Source organism: Anser brachyrhynchus, assembly GCF_964034855.1.
Source record: "Anser brachyrhynchus genome assembly, chromosome: 1".
In the NCBI taxonomy this organism is placed as follows: domain Eukaryota; kingdom Metazoa; phylum Chordata; class Aves; order Anseriformes; family Anatidae; genus Anser; species Anser brachyrhynchus.
Genome location: NC_137694.1, coordinates 146,837,719 through 146,853,112, shown reverse-complemented (window position 1 = coordinate 146,853,112; position 15,394 = coordinate 146,837,719). Strand labels below are relative to the sequence as shown.

The 15,394-nt window shown below is 40.2% G+C and overlaps 2 protein-coding genes across 9 annotated transcripts in view; one reads left to right on the top strand and one right to left on the bottom strand.

Moving 5' to 3' along the window:
- EDAR (ectodysplasin A receptor) overlaps positions 1 to 15,394 on the top strand; it is a 144,301-nt gene that overhangs the window by 54,457 nt on the left and 74,450 nt on the right. The gene's annotated exons all lie outside the window — the stretch shown is intronic.
- Positions 126 to 15,394, bottom strand: part of LOC308185406 (LIM and senescent cell antigen-like-containing domain protein 1) — a 41,665-nt gene continuing 26,396 nt past the window's right edge. For 6 of the 7 annotated variants that reach the window (XM_080573427.1, XM_080573426.1, XM_080573429.1 and 3 more), the window contains 8 exons: positions 12,046 to 12,112; positions 9,270 to 9,390; positions 8,273 to 8,422; positions 7,066 to 7,216; positions 6,228 to 6,320; positions 4,752 to 4,800; positions 2,464 to 2,539; positions 126 to 1,634 (listed from right to left, as the gene is read on the bottom strand). In XM_080573427.1, coding sequence (XP_080429553.1) covers positions 1,520 to 1,634; positions 2,464 to 2,539; positions 4,752 to 4,800; positions 6,228 to 6,320; positions 7,066 to 7,216; positions 8,273 to 8,422; positions 9,270 to 9,390; positions 12,046 to 12,112 — 822 coding nt within the window. In that variant the 3' untranslated portion in view covers positions 126 to 1,519. Of the gene's footprint in view, positions 1,635 to 2,463; positions 2,540 to 4,751; positions 4,801 to 6,227; positions 6,321 to 7,065; positions 7,217 to 8,272; positions 8,423 to 9,269; positions 9,391 to 12,045; positions 12,113 to 13,176; positions 13,213 to 15,394 lie in introns of those variants that run through there. The other variant, XM_080573432.1, reaches the window with a different exon arrangement.

Sequence of the window (15,394 nt, the reverse complement as noted above, 5' to 3'; positions counted from 1 at the left end):
AGGCGTATGTCTCCTTTAAATCAGGATAAGGAAGTATTTACATAGTCACAGGTAGAAGCATAGGGAAGAAAGGCTGCCTCGCCGCTTTTCCACCCATCTCAAACACTCATTTAAGAGACGTGATACAAGTTTTAATAACATAGCCTTTATTGATGACACTGGAAAGATGTTTTGAAGCAACTAGTTTTCCATAAACAGGAAAGGAAATTTTGCTTGCTATGATGCAATTACACAAAATCCGTGTAAGTCACTAGTGTGAAAAAGAAAAAAAAAACACGTGTACTTGATAACACAGTACCATCAAGAATTCCTAAGTAACTGTATTTTCAATAGAAAAAGGAAAAATATAACAGGTGTGCATGAATAGAAGTCAACGGTATAAAACAATCAGGTGTATGTTATAAGGAATTCTGATGCCTTGTGAGCTCAGTTCTTGAGGATGACTAAAGAAATAGATCCTAGCAGGATCAAACCACATATATTTACACTCACAGTGTAAAAGTAATATTGCCAGTTAATTGAAATATGCATTTCCATTACTGTTGTAGAAGTTAAAGAAGCCAAGAAGCTAAATTTAAACCTCAGGTGTTCACATTTGTAACAAAATTCCTCTTGCATCCTGAATAATTAAGGCAAAGTATGTTATCTTTTGAAAATACCTTGTATATAGTTTCTGCATAAAAATATGAAATAAAAATAAAACTATATATATATATTTAATGGAACACTGTTATGTATGGTCCAGCAGAATAAGGCACAAAAAGTAAATACAATGCAAAAGCATATATAAAAGTTAATGTGTTACTCTGAATGGAATATAGCAAAATTCAAGTAGTTCTGAGTATGCTCATTTCTTGCAGTAGGAATATAGACTTCATATAGATATTTCATGCTAAGTCTGATGTACAAAGATTCATCATGTAAGCACAAACTATCAGAAGCAGGTCATTTGTACAGTGACTGTATTTAGAAACACGATACTTTTCAAATCATCTGAAACCAGGCTCCTTAATGAGACTATTTGACCTGAAATCTAGGCATGTTTTTTTTCCACGAAGTGAGGTATGTTTGGTTTCTTGCCCTAGACACTTAAAGTTTTATCCTCATGCTTAATTTGCACATCGATACTTTCAGTAATATAAATGACACTACGTGTCCGTAACGTTGGACACATTTGCAAAGTGTGTCTTTGCAGGTATTCACAAGAGTATTTTCTATCTAAAATTCCACAGAGATTACTGTGCACAATGGTGCACTTGTACCAGTTCAACTGCATTATCAGGGTCAGAAACCTTTCAGGTGAGTTGATATTTAATTTAGTCTGTAAGTGTGGCCTATTTATCAACAAATAAGTATACATGTACATGTATAGAGAATGGAAAATTTCAAAATATCTCGATTTGATTGAAAGGCATGCATCACAATCTGTTCTCTGATTGCAGCCTCAAAGTCCCCCCCCCCCCCCCCACGAGTAATACGTATAACATTTTCATAAAGAACAGGGAGAGCAGATAAGTCTTCACTTCCTTCCCAAAGTTTCAGCTAGTTTCTTCAGTCTTTTCTTCAGCTCTAGAGGAAACTTTTCATAGCACTTTTTGCAGACAGGCTTCATATCAAATTCAACAAATTTATTCCTAAAATGACAAGGCAAAGAAAAAAAAAGTCCCATTTTTAATGGCAAGGATATTGAAAAAAGTAAGTATCATAGCATATGTGCACAGACAAAAAAATACAGCTCCAATTTATACATGTCTATGAAGTTACTGCCACAAGGTTATATACATTGTAGACAGTAATTACAGTACTGCATGCGAGTTATGCAGTCTTCTCCCAAGTGTCCATATTTATTAGCTGTGTCACTTAAAAGGCCTTTCAAATCTCATTGCAGAGCAAGGCAGACTAAACATAAGATAATGAAATAACATTATTCTGAGTTTGCAGTTGTGTGAAAAATATTTTGGTTTTGATTGCCATGAATGCATGCAAAAATTTTAAATAAAAGCACCCTTAGCACTAACCAAAGAAGAAAGGAGCAGAGGTGGTGGTGAGAAGGAAAAAAAGTTTACAGACAGATTGGCTTTTTCTTTTTCTGCTTCTCTTTATCCTTCGCTTCACGTTCCCGTTTGGCAAGGCGTCGCTTAAATTCATCTGGCATTTTCTCATAACAATGTTTGCAGACAGGTTTTAGATCAATTTCGACAAACTTATCCCTTTAGAGTTAAACAGAAAAAATAAAGGGACAGAAAAGGAGGAGAGTTAAGAAGACTTAACTGAAGGAAGAACTGAACAGACAGCTGAAAAAGATGTAGATTAGTAAATAGAGCAAGAGGAAGAAACAGGCGCAATTTTCTCAGTGCTGATTGTATGGTTTTTGTACCGTAACAGTTAAACTACAGCAACATTTCCACTGTAAAGATAACCACCGATCCATTTTGAAGGCATCACACCTATCAATAAACTTACTTGAGTGTTAACTTAGTGTTGCAGGTTGAACAAGCGAAACAGTTCACACACCATGCCTTATTCAGAGCAGACACAACTAGAGCAAGTGAAAAGAAAAAGGAAATCATTAGCATTACAAAAAATATACATATAAAGAAAAAGCTGTAATGTTCACGAGACATGAAGAACAATCATTTGATTCTTATATCAAGTATTGAGGACCATAACAATAACATGGCAAGACTAGGAAGGCACATAGGTACATGTGAATGCTGTGCAGTGGGACCATGAAGTGTTGATAAAGCTGTCTCTGAGGGTACATACAATGCTATGGTCACCAGCAAGACCATTTTAACAAATTTCTGACTCGCGTTGCTTGCTTCTACCTCATCTCATAGCATGCTGACCTCAGGCAACTGTTTTATGAGGCCATGTTTCAAACATGACCAGGAGACTTTTTCAGCTGAAAAGCAATCCAGCAAAAGGGTGTTTATGTTTTTATTCTGTTTCATTCCCCAGACCCTGCTCAGACCGCAGTGCCATCAACTATAGCACTTGCCTGGCTGAAGAAACTAACTTGAAGCTAGGAATCAGGACACTGCTGGTAAATCAGAGGTACCAAAGTGAAAAAAAGTTATGGACTAACGAGATAAATCACTTTATCATGATAAACATGAATATATTTTTACTCTTTGTTTTGGAGAGAAAGCTTTTTCTCTTTGTTCTTTATCTCTCTTTTCTGTTCCTCCTCTCTTTCACAGTATACCTTCCCAACGTTCCTTGCCAAAACTTGCTTCTCTTTTTAACCAAATGTAGAGGATCCAGGGCAATGCAATGCTTTTCTCCTAAAATGCAACATTTTGTCAGCAGCAAACAGAACCAGCACATTGTCATGCAAAACTTTTTTTTCCTACACTATTGGGCCAAGCACATCCACAGAAGCATACAGTTATTCACCCGCTTGCCAAAATAATACTAAGCAGATGAAAGTCTTCGCTTATAAGCAACCTCTCCAATACAGTCATAGACACTCTCTTGAAAAACTGTTGCCACAGATGTCTGTTTCACCAGAGAGAGAGAAAATAAAGTACTGGATACTCATCATTTGTGACAGCAGTGTCAAATTTCTGTGCAGGAGTGAAAGAAGAAATGTAGAATAATTGAAGACACACCATGAAAATAAAGAAATGACGACATTTCAATCTGTTCAGTTCAGTGGCTGACACATACAATATGGGAGTCAGATTACACGATGTAACGTAAGAAACACACAGAGATGTGGTGATCAGGCAAGGCTGAGTTATTCATTCGCTTCAAGCCCCAGTTCTCTTCATTCAGGATTTCAGCGAAGGGGAAGATACAGCTTCCTCCAAAGCCTTCTGGATTGTTGTTCTGCAGGTACAGTCCAGTCCCAAAAATGTGGGGAAAGCACATTCCCAGAATGTGGGTCTCACCCTATATTTACATGACTATGAACTACCTTATGGCTCCTTTTAAAAGCTAGAGGCTTCCGCCCACTTTGCTAATAGCTTTGGTTTAGGTGAGGCTAACATTGGTATTACAGTGTTTACTTCAGGCAGGTGTAACCAGGAACAAAGTAATGTGGCATTATTGCAGGTAGAATGATTTGCCTTGGGACAACCAGCTATGATAAAATGCCAAAAAGCATCCAAAATAATCCCTCCCCCTGCCCCCCAAAATTAAAGCACTCATTTCCGCTTATGCCTTCACAGGACAGATCTTTACAATTCCTTCCTGGTTTTGTGAAATTATCATCAGCCTAGATTTTCAAAAGACAGGTGCCTGAGATAGATAGGCAAATACCTCCAGGAAGTGGATTGAAATAATGAAAGTTAGGCACTTAAAAAAAACCATTAGAAAGCCCACCTAAATCTTTAAATATCTAAATTCTTTTTCAAATCCGGATCATGATCCCTAAATTCATTTGAGAAGATGCCAATGTAGTCATTCTCACAGTTGCATGTGTTCATTTTTAAGGTAGGTGGGGCAGGAAGCCACCAGTGCATCTCCCAGCATCCCTGGCCTTTCCTTGTTACTAAAGGGTTTCCAGCTGACCACAGCTCTCTTTAGACGCTGGGTGATCTTCCACTATCACAAAACATTCACTACAAGGTCTTCCTACTATTTGGCCTCTGACTAATCAGATCTATCCTAATTTCTGATCAAGATAATGGCCTGTTTTGGTTTAATGAGAACAGCCAGGGATTCAACAACGGCCTTACTTCTGCTGTTAAGAAAGAACTTCCATCAAAATGTAACGTTAAGAAAACAGTCAGAAAAGTGCTTACCATCTCCTTCAATCACACGATTGCAATGGAAACAAACATCACCGAACAGCTGAAGAGGAAGGAGAAGTAATGAATTTTTAATTGAATGATTTTATCAAGAGTAGCTTCTCAAAATAACAAAACACTCTATTTTGGCTGATGGGCACAGTAGCTTTACTGTTTATTTCAGTAAAAAAAAAGAGAAAATTAGCAGGTCTGCTTTTGTTTTCCAATTAAGTTTTGCATCATCTTATCAGAAAAAGTCTCTGTAATGTTGAAGATGAAAACATCTGTTTACATCTGCTTGACACTCTAAAAATGTTGTGTTGTTTTGTTTTACTATTTCTCTAATCCTGAACATTTAAAATACAGCAAAGTCACATACAGATCTTTAGTAATCATCCAATTTAACATTTGGACTTAAAAGCAAGACTAGAACAACATGCTACTTTTTCTGGCAAAAGCTGTAAGGAAATGCTATGCTTAATTTATTTTTCTTAAAATCAATCAATCAATAAATAAAAGGCCAGAAATCCTTCATTCCATTTCCATACTTAACATCTGTCCACAATGTAACTATCTATGAATGGTTTTGTATGCCCAAAATTTCATGTATTTTTTTTCTAACTGTAGGAGCTGATGTAGCGAATGACATTCCTTCAACATACAACTCTTGCCTGGTGTACGTTCTTGCCCTGTCATGGATGCAGCTATTTCTACTAATGTCACGGCATTTATTGCCTACAAGTGTGCCAGCAACATTTCAATCATCTGCCCTTCATCGCTGACAAATTAAGAATCCATCTGTAATTAGCAGATGCCTTACAACTCCCAGAGATAATGCCTACTTCAGCCAAGCAAAGGTGTGTACGTGACACCTTGTGGTTGGCTTCCAAATAATAATGGTTTATACCTTACAGTGCTGCACTGCACAATTAAGGGCGTCTGCAGGGAACTGTATATAGCTCTTATTTAAATGCAAGTGGTCACTAGGTGGTGTCCTCTGACAAATTAAGTCTTTGTAGTCTTAGGCAGCTGAACGAATGAGCTGGGTGATGCTGTGTATCCTAACATAGGATCATCTTAGAGTAGCAGAAAAAAAACACGCTACTCACAAAGGCTTCGTGTCAAACCACAGCTCCTGAATGGCAAATCTTCTTATATTTCTTGGGAAAGATTCGGTGTTATTAGCTGCTCTCATCTCGCAGATATGCAAAAGCTTGAAACAGCTCTACATAAGCGCCACTAAGCTTGAAGAACAACTCGATACTGATTAGCCCATCTAGTCTTTGTGAAATCCCTGCAGTTATGTTTTTCAATGCCAGATTTATAATTAGAGAAACCGATATAAATTAACTGCAACAGAACATCTGCTAATTAGCTTTATAACCACAGGTGATTATGAGAAATCAGAAGAATATCTATGGTCTTCCATCTCCTTTAATAAAATCAATACATGAGTTTAACAACACAATTTCTAAAAATATGCAACCTTACCTGATTGTAGTGGGTTTCACAATATGCCAAGCCTTTTCTCTCATAATGACGATGACCCAGGAATGGCTTTTCACATTTCGCACAAACAAAATGCTATGAAGAAAATTATATACATTTTTGGATTACTTGGAAGTAACTGTATTTTTTCTGGAAAGCAAATCAAACAATGTGAATGTCACGTCTACTGAGCCACTGATTCTCTTGAAAAGGAGAATTAAAACTTGTCTTCAACATTTCAATCCAAAAGTTACAAAAAAAGGAAGCAAAGTGATGTGTTATCAACGAACAGAATGAAGAGAGATTAAATAATAAGCACCATCATTACACTCTTGTGAAGAAAGCTCTTGCTGGAGGAGATTTTCTAAACAAAAGGAATAGACCACTTATCTTCCTAATTTAAAACGAAGATATGGAACTAAGTCTTGTACATGCCCTTGAAATATGAAACCCTCCCATGAAGTGCTTTACCTGTAGCAGGTTAACTGTGAAAGACTTAAGAATATTATGGTGCCCAGTAATATTACAGTTATCACAGAACTTTACTGCCTTTCCATATATCCCGCTCTTCACTTTGTGAAATTTTCTTCTATAAGGGCCTGGCAGTGCTTCCTCTGATTAATGATTTTAGCTTCACAGTCAAAGGTCTCTGCAAGGTTGGAAATTACTCTCATTTCACAGTGAAAGACCAGACATGAGAAGGTTGAAAATAGGATTAGGAGAATGTATATACTCATTATTCCTGCATACTTTTCTAATCCTTTCATGTAGACTGATCAGCAATATTCCAGGTATGTTAATATTTACATTTGTGAAAGACAATGTATCAGCTATTGTTTACCTCCACATGCCACTGTTTGCCCATAGCATTCACCACTCGTCCTTCAATTGGTCTTCTACATGCTCCACAGATGGGGACACCCATTTTGTCATGGCAGGGTAAACAATATAATTCTCCCTTCAACTCACGAGCATCAGCAGTAAGCTCCTTCCTGTTCAAAAGTTAATTAATTGAGAGCATGAATAAAGGAACTGAATGATTTCAACTCTTGAGAGTTTCTGGAGATAATCTAATTTTTAGCATTTGTTTTAGAAATTGGATTTATACTACAATAATGGATCTAGCAGCATCAAATATGGCAATTCATTTTTTTTTTTTTTTGAAACAAGACTGATTCCATAGTAAACTGAGAAAACCCTGCTAAGTACAATGCATTAAGTCTCTCTGAAAATAGCTACTGAGCTGTTTTCAAACGTGTTTGAAAGCTGTAGTCATGCTTGGCTTCTATTCTGGTCCTCTTATCACCTGTTTATTTTAGCTTTACATAAATGTAACTGAAAGGAAAATGCAATTCTTTACATTTTCCCTGTGGTATAAAACATCAGAGAAAGAAAAATATGAGCTGACACTGGCACTGACGCAATACTACAGGTTGATTTTCAAATCAGCCTTTGCTACAGCACTGAAACGATAGCTTCCTTTGTACCAAAAATAAACAACTAATAATGTGTGCTATATCCTACAATGTCCCCTGATCTGTGCATCTGGGGAGGATGTAGAAACATGAAGCTATGTAGACTACAGTTGCAGAAGCTGATAAAATGAGGTAAGGGAAAGCTTCTAAGAAAATGTCTTTAAAAGGAAAGAACAAAATTTTTCATGCAACTCAGCTAAAAAGAAATAACATGGGCAAGATAGTAACTCAAGCAGCTAAGGAGGATCACTTTCCTACCCTTTGTTGCAGAAAAAGAAGCTATCAATCATTTTGCTGCTACAAAACCATTTACCTGTGCCCAGACTTCGTATTTCCTAAGAAAATGCTGCAGATTACAATCTTTCATTACTGCCTAACATATCAGCTGTTGTTTGAACTAAATATCTAACTCCACCGTCCCAAAAGCGATAACCAGACACACATCTGGCTACAATGCAACCCAAAGCTCTCCCTTTTGACTGTTTAACAGTACTGGATTTCACTTTAAAATGTAAACGGAAGAAGCAAATAAAAACAGCATTTTCTTGTCTTCCTTTGCAGAACTCAAGTTACCCGCAGTTTGCACAGTTGAAGTGATCAGGGTGATAAGGATCATTTTTGAATATGAGAGGCTGTTCGTCAATAATGGCATGACACTTCTGGCAAACGTACTTTCCCAAGCCTCTGGCCTTTTCCCTGTTATGGCAAGGACGGCAGAGATGTCTGAAACAACATAAAAAACATAGGTAAGTACCAGCACCAGTTAGTACCGTGAAAAATATAAATCAAACATCTATTAGAACTTCATTTCAATCAGCCTTTTTTGGAAGAAAAAGTCTTTAAAACAATTTCTTTGGTAGGTAAACCAAGTGCAGAAGAAGGAGGGCTATCACTGTATTTCCAATCACCACAGAACTATCATTTCTTCAACTTGTTTGAATTTAAGCTGTGTCAAAACACAGAAAACAATGTTCACTACAGATTCTCACTGCTGAATATTTTACTCTCAAACTCTTAAAAATTTAGCTTGGAAGCTGGATGGCCACACAGGTCCTAATTCTATAAAAACAACCATGTATGTCATATTAAACTTATGAAGTCCATGGCCATATAATCCACTTGCAAAACATCCTTGTGATCACAGCTGGTAAAAAAGTGAAGGATCCCGATGAGCTGAAAACATTTATTAATGAATAAGGTGCTGAACTGGACCCAAATTGGAAGCCAATGTTGGAAAAACAAAAATTGATTTAAAAAAATACAATACTTCTACATCTGAATGTTGTCTCTCTGATCAGAATGTACCCTACCAATCCTGAAATGTCACCGGGTACAGATGAGACCTGGTGTTGACAAGTAATCTGGTGTTGAGGTAGATAAATGGTTAAGATTTTATGTGCATATTTTAAGCTATTCATTCTTAATTTTGTGATGCACCCTTAGACCTTTTTCTCATAAAAGCCACTTCAGTTACTCCATCTCAACTGGAAAGTTTTAAGGGCCATAACTTCTAAGTCCCACCTCTCATTTCATTTTATTCATGAGCAGTAACAGAAGGATGAAGACCTACCTCCCAGCATTCTTGACAAATCCAATATCTGCCAATACTTGTTGGCAGATGTCACAGCAGAAGCATTCTGGATGCCAACTATTGTTGATAGCCTTAATAACACGACCAATAATGAACTCACCTGTAAGAAACACAATGACAAGAATTTACAATACCACGCTAGACAAAGTTAAAAGAAACCCACAAGTGAATCACTACAATTGCATCATCATCCTCTCCTCATATACTGCCCACCTCCCCCCAAATCTGGTAGAATATATTAATAATTTCAGTGTTGCAGTTCTGGTTCTAAACTCTGTAATTTGGGTTGTTTTTGTTTGCTTTTTTTTTTTTTTTTGTGCTGTGGGTCAGAAGCAGATGTCCTTGCTGATGGACAACCTTCTGTTCTTTATATATAAGCCTTTTTCCACCTTCTCTCTGCAATTATCCTTTTCCAGTCCTTTATCTGTTTTTTTTCTCATCTGATCTCAAACTCTTGCAAAATATACAGAGTTCTTTATATAATATGGCATTCTTGTCTCCTTATCATCTTTGCCTTTCTCCTCTTATAGAAGAGGACAATTTTAAATTGTCATTTACACAGTAGTGGCTTCTACTCCACTAGGTCTGTAATCTAGCCTTGAAGGGGCTCTATACTCTAAGCACAACCGAACTGAGCTTGGGTGGCGTTGGACCTACTGGAAAAAACAGAAAAGAAAAAAAAAAAACAACAACAACTATGAAGTCAAAGTGCAAAGATGCAGTGGGAGAATGCACTTACTAAACAGTAAATCCAACACACACAACAACTTCTAACCTACCACAAGGAGTCCTGTCCTGCAAGGCATTGAAAAAGTGTTAAAATTACCGTTGTGCATGCACTGTGTGACTCCACTGCACAGGCAGTGGAGCCATGTCCACCACACACGGGACACGTGTTTAGTTGTTCCCTACATGGACGTTGTAGCCAAGGCCCCTGAGCAGTGCCCCAGAGCACTCTGCCTAAAACGTGCTGGGAGCTCAGCTTCCTGGTGCTGAGGAAGGCTGAATCGTGGCTCCAAAGAGCCTACAAATCAAACAGCTGTCAAAGAGGAGCGATCCATCAGATAACAGATGTGGATGAAAGGAAGTCTAGCATGCAACTCTGTGGCATTCCCATGAAGTCATAGCTTTTCAAGAATAAAACCTGATGGACTCTAAAAACGTCAGGAAAGCTTGAGGCATCACTGCTGACAACAGCCCTGTTGATTTTGGCCACCCTTAGTAAATCCAAACACTGGAAAAGCCCAGTTTCAGTTAGGACCCATAAGGCGCTGTAGGTAAGAGAGCAGAGTGACCTGGGAGGCAGCCCAGCCAGCCAGTCACACCCTCCAGCAAAGTCACTTACTTTTAACCCATCTGTCAGAACAAGTCAGTCCGTAAAACTGATGAGCTTTTAACAGAGCCGGTGCTATGAGGAGCCAGGGTAGGAGCAGCTGAAGCTGTTTTAGATGTGGAGCTGGGCAGGAGAAACCCTGGAGATACATGGTGTAGCTCCTCCATACCCCTCTGCCTGGGACCAGAACAGCTTCTGGTATCCTGCAAAAGGCTCCTGGGTGCTGAAGAGGTAAAGCCTCCTCTGCCCAGCCCACCAAAGGCGAGTAACAGTGCTAACAGAGAGGAGCCGTGTGTGAACAATGCTGGCGTGCAGGAAGAGCAGCACTTTCTGTTTGAAGAGGTTAGAGAGGAGGGTTTGCGAAAATCCTTTGCAGGCCAGAAGCAGGGATGCAGACGGGGAAGCCCTGGCACAGAGGAGCAGGAAGGGGACAAAGGAAGGGGGCTGCAGAGTGACTGGAGGAATACAACAGGTCCTCATGCTTGGGAAGTGACTGGCCTGCCTGCAGACGGAATGAAGTGAGACACTTTCTGGTTTGCCGCATACTTCAGGTTTGCTCAGATATCACCATTAAGCCCCTTCTTCCTCTTCCCTTTCCCCTCCTTGTTCAAATCTGCAGCTTTAAATTCAAAGCTCCAGAACATCTGCTTCCCCCTTTCCCAGCACCCAGCCCCTCCCTCTGCACAAGGGAAAGGCCTTACTAAGATAAGCAGAAGTTGTAGCGGCTTGCCAAGGCACCGCGGAAAAACAAGAGCTTCCCGACCAGCTCAAGCAATGGTACAGTAATGACTTCTCAGCCCTGCCCAAGCAAATGTGTCACACACAGAGAACACAGAGGGTAAAAAACCTGGCAATTGATTACAGCGTAGCAGATACGCAAGCATTTACATCATCAGACAAATTGACAAAAGGCAGCCTTCAGCGTTACACAGGTTAGACATCAGATGCTGAAGGAATTTGTTTCAGAAATATGAAAGGGGACCAGCTGACTCATCAGCTGATGGTAAGAGTAGATGATGAAGACTGTCCCTGCTTCCATGGAGGAGGACAACACGGATGGGTTATAACTGTCAAAAGGGATGACAGACTCGCTGGAGGGTTTCAGCTGCATGAGAAGGGCTGAATATAAGCACATGCATGTAGGTACAGATAACCATGAAATGGTCTGTTCATTGGGTCACTGGACCAACAGCTTAGCTGTTCACTCAAATAACGCAAACCTTTTTTAAAAAACCTACTGATTGATGACCTGTAGGAAAAGCAGCTCCCCAGGTTCTCTGAAGCCTAGTTCATGCTGGAAGTTCAGATGTGTGGGGCCACCTCCCAGAGGAGATACAGAAGGGTTGCACATCTTCCCCCAGCAATACGCTGACTTCCCATTTGTGATCAGTGGGAAGCACTTTGCCTCAACGTAAAACTTACCACACTGATGGCAGCAAGGGGCGAAAAGCATTTGAAAATCATGTTCACAGTACTTCCTCCCTTCAAACTGCAAATGGAAAACAAGCCGAGAGTTAGAGGGATTAGGAGCATGCCCTTGACATAAATACTGTAACATACCAGGATGTTTCCAGATGCAACTGGGTAGCAGAAGATGAGGAGTTGCACAAAAAAACAAACCTGACCATCTGCTAGAGAAACGGGCACCAAATTCACCCACCTTAAGTCAGCTACTAGTCAGCACATGGCATTAATAAAACACTAATCCTTTAATACTGTTTAGAGCATGTGGCATTTTTCTGTCACCCCTTTACCTCACAACAGATGCCTGAATTTTGACAGACTGACAACAATCTGATGCAACCGATAGGATTCTGGGCAGGAAATTAGCTTTCGAAAACCTTTCCTGGGGGGAAGCATTTTCTCTGAACCCATTTGATCCCTTCCCCACTCTGCATTTCCTGTAAGAATGGCCCAGCACACTGGAGGAAGTAAGTCTGGGGGGAGGAAGAACCCCCAGGGACAGAAATCCTCACAATTTATGGAGCAGTACAGCCAAACATACAGAGAAATAATGCTTTTCCTTCACAATGGTTGTTTGAGGGAATTTTAAGAAACAAAACTCTCTAAATTGACTAGATGAAATTGGGAGCTGATCTAAAGGGATTTGGAGCTGAATTTTTTCAAAGCTTAAAGAAGTTCAGTTGTAGTTCAAGCTCACAGAGAAAAAAACTATGGAAAAAAAATTCTACAGCACTGCATTAGCAACCTAACCAAGAAATATGTAAAAACATGTAGACGAGTATGTCCTGAAGTGAAGGGAAATGTTTAGATACCTTCAGGCACATCATTAGTAGACACAAATGCCAACTAGCATGTTAAAACCAGACAGACAATATTAGGTATGTTTGGATTTCAATGTCTCAGTTTAAAACACTGGAAAGAGGGATAGCAGGAAAACCCCAGTTCCTTCTTTGTACTGAGTCTAACACAAAACAAAGCAAATAGCATAAAATGCTACCCACAAATTAAGTTTTGGTGCATGGATAGCAAATACAGCAATAACCTTTTACACTATGAAATTTCAAGGATCAAATACGATATAGTAATTACTTGTGCAATATACAGAGCCATTGGCAGGGTTGTGATTTAATGAAATAGTCTAGAAGTCACTGGAAACTTGAGAGCAGAAACTTAATTCCTGTGCCCAACCTGAACTGCACCTACAAGGATCAGAAAGACATATGAGATATATACAGACTCTTCCAGAAGTCTATCCTAGCAATTTATCGAGGCTTTTTTCAATGTAATACTCTAAAACAGATGAACTTCTAATTGGAGTTTGTTGTTGTTGTAGTTGTTTTTAAATTGAGAGACAGGGGACTGACTAATGAAAATTAATGGAAATTATTGGTTAGTTCAGAATTGTGCTTGCTTCCTGCCAAATATAATCCTTTTTAAACTGAAGAAAAGCAGAAAGCTTCCAGCTTTGTGTAAACAGTTGGTACAATGGAAGATGCACGGGTCTGCTTGGATTTCAGAGCCACCACATGTTGATCTGGGCAGACCAAACAGGTTTGTGTCGGGCAGGTTGGTTACTATTCCGTGTTGTTTGTATTTTCAACCTTCTTGGCTCGTTTGTGCTGCATTTGTGGATGACCCAGCAGCTCCCCCCTTAGAGAAAGCCTTAAGCTTCCGTAACAAGTCCCACAGCATGTATTTTAAAAGCAAGGTCATTGAACTGGTGGAGGTCCATGGGTTAGTTGCATAGCTCTGCGTTTCATTTCAGAACATTTCACCACAACATTATCTCCAGCTGATCTCCGCATCTTTACTAACTTAGGACATGGGAAGACATGCCTAAAACCTGCTTCTTTAAAGACACTTCCTCTAAGGTAGTTTTTGGTAGAGCCCAATTTAAGAACACACTCCAGGTGCAAATGGAATAGAAATAAATCTGAGAAGCTCACTGCAGCTGCACTTTCCTTTTATCTCGCTATAGGTAGTTAGAAACTACTTAAAAAAATAAACAAAAACTAAAAGGAACTCTCCTCTCATTTAGGCCTCATAAAGCAAAAGTCATGCATCTTTCTATTTCAGTGATAATTACAATAACAAAGCAATACAGATTCCCCAATTATAGGAGTACTCTTGGGAGTCCTTCATTAGGATTTTGCTGTATTTCTTCCCCCGTGGGCTGCACCTCTCTAAACCCTTTCATCTCCCCGCCCCTCAGCACAGAGCAGGCTGGCCTTTTTCTGGAAGGGCATAGAAAGAGGCTCTTACTGCCCCAAAAGGGCTTTAAACAAACAGCTGCACTCCAGGTAGGCTTCATCTCTCCTGACTTCTGCTGTCTGAAGGTGAAGTGCCCGCGGTCCCCGGTGGGACAGACCTCTAGGGAAGGACAATTGCTGAACCCAGGAATAACACGGTCTTGAGAAAAAGCCACTGAGTAATTACAAGGCAAAGAGGGACAACCTGTCCCTCTGGGCACGGTGCCACCAAAGCTGCCCATGCAAGCAGGCTGTTCTGCTGTAAGTACAGGACCGCACGCTCTGCTGGGTTACAAAACTGCGTGGCAGCGGCTGTAGGGAACGCAGACTGCAGACGCGTCCTGCAGCGCAGCAGACCTACCTACACCTGCATTTCTTCCAGTGCAGCCCGACCAGTTCCACCCCACCACGGTGGAGCACCCAGCACGAAAGCTTATCACATGGCAGCGTTTGAGTGCAGATGTGATAAGCAGCTTAATGACTAACTGGGGGAACTCTGCAACGCTCGTGATAGGCAGGGGGAGAATATTTGACTTCCCGAAATCATTTCCAAGAAACACTGGCTTAGCTAAACGGGACACAGAACAAACACGAAGTGATGCAGGTCTACCAACAATGCCTGCATTTACCCACAGGGAACCTGCTCAGAAAAACACGTTGCCTGGCCACACCTCCACATGCATCTTGTTCAAGGGTGCATTAAACCAGTCGGAAGAAGATAACCTTTCTGCCCTTCTTCTCCAGTCACTGTTTCCTCACGGTGATACAGATCATCTCAGAGCACTGTCAGCCATCTCCGGAGCACTGGCAAACCTAAGCCCACCCTCTACCTGCTTCGGGCTGTTCCTGTTCCTCCCTCTCCCCCAAAATGCTGTCACCCATTACATTCCCGACTTGCACGCCTAAGTGCTACACCAACTCATGTGAAAGAAGAGCAAGCTCTGCCCTTGTCCCTCCTTCTCCCTAAGGAGCACCACCAGGAACCATGGCAGGGTTTCCACTGCCATCATCTCACTGACCTCTCAAGTGCTAGGTGAGAGCTATGCTGGCAACACAGG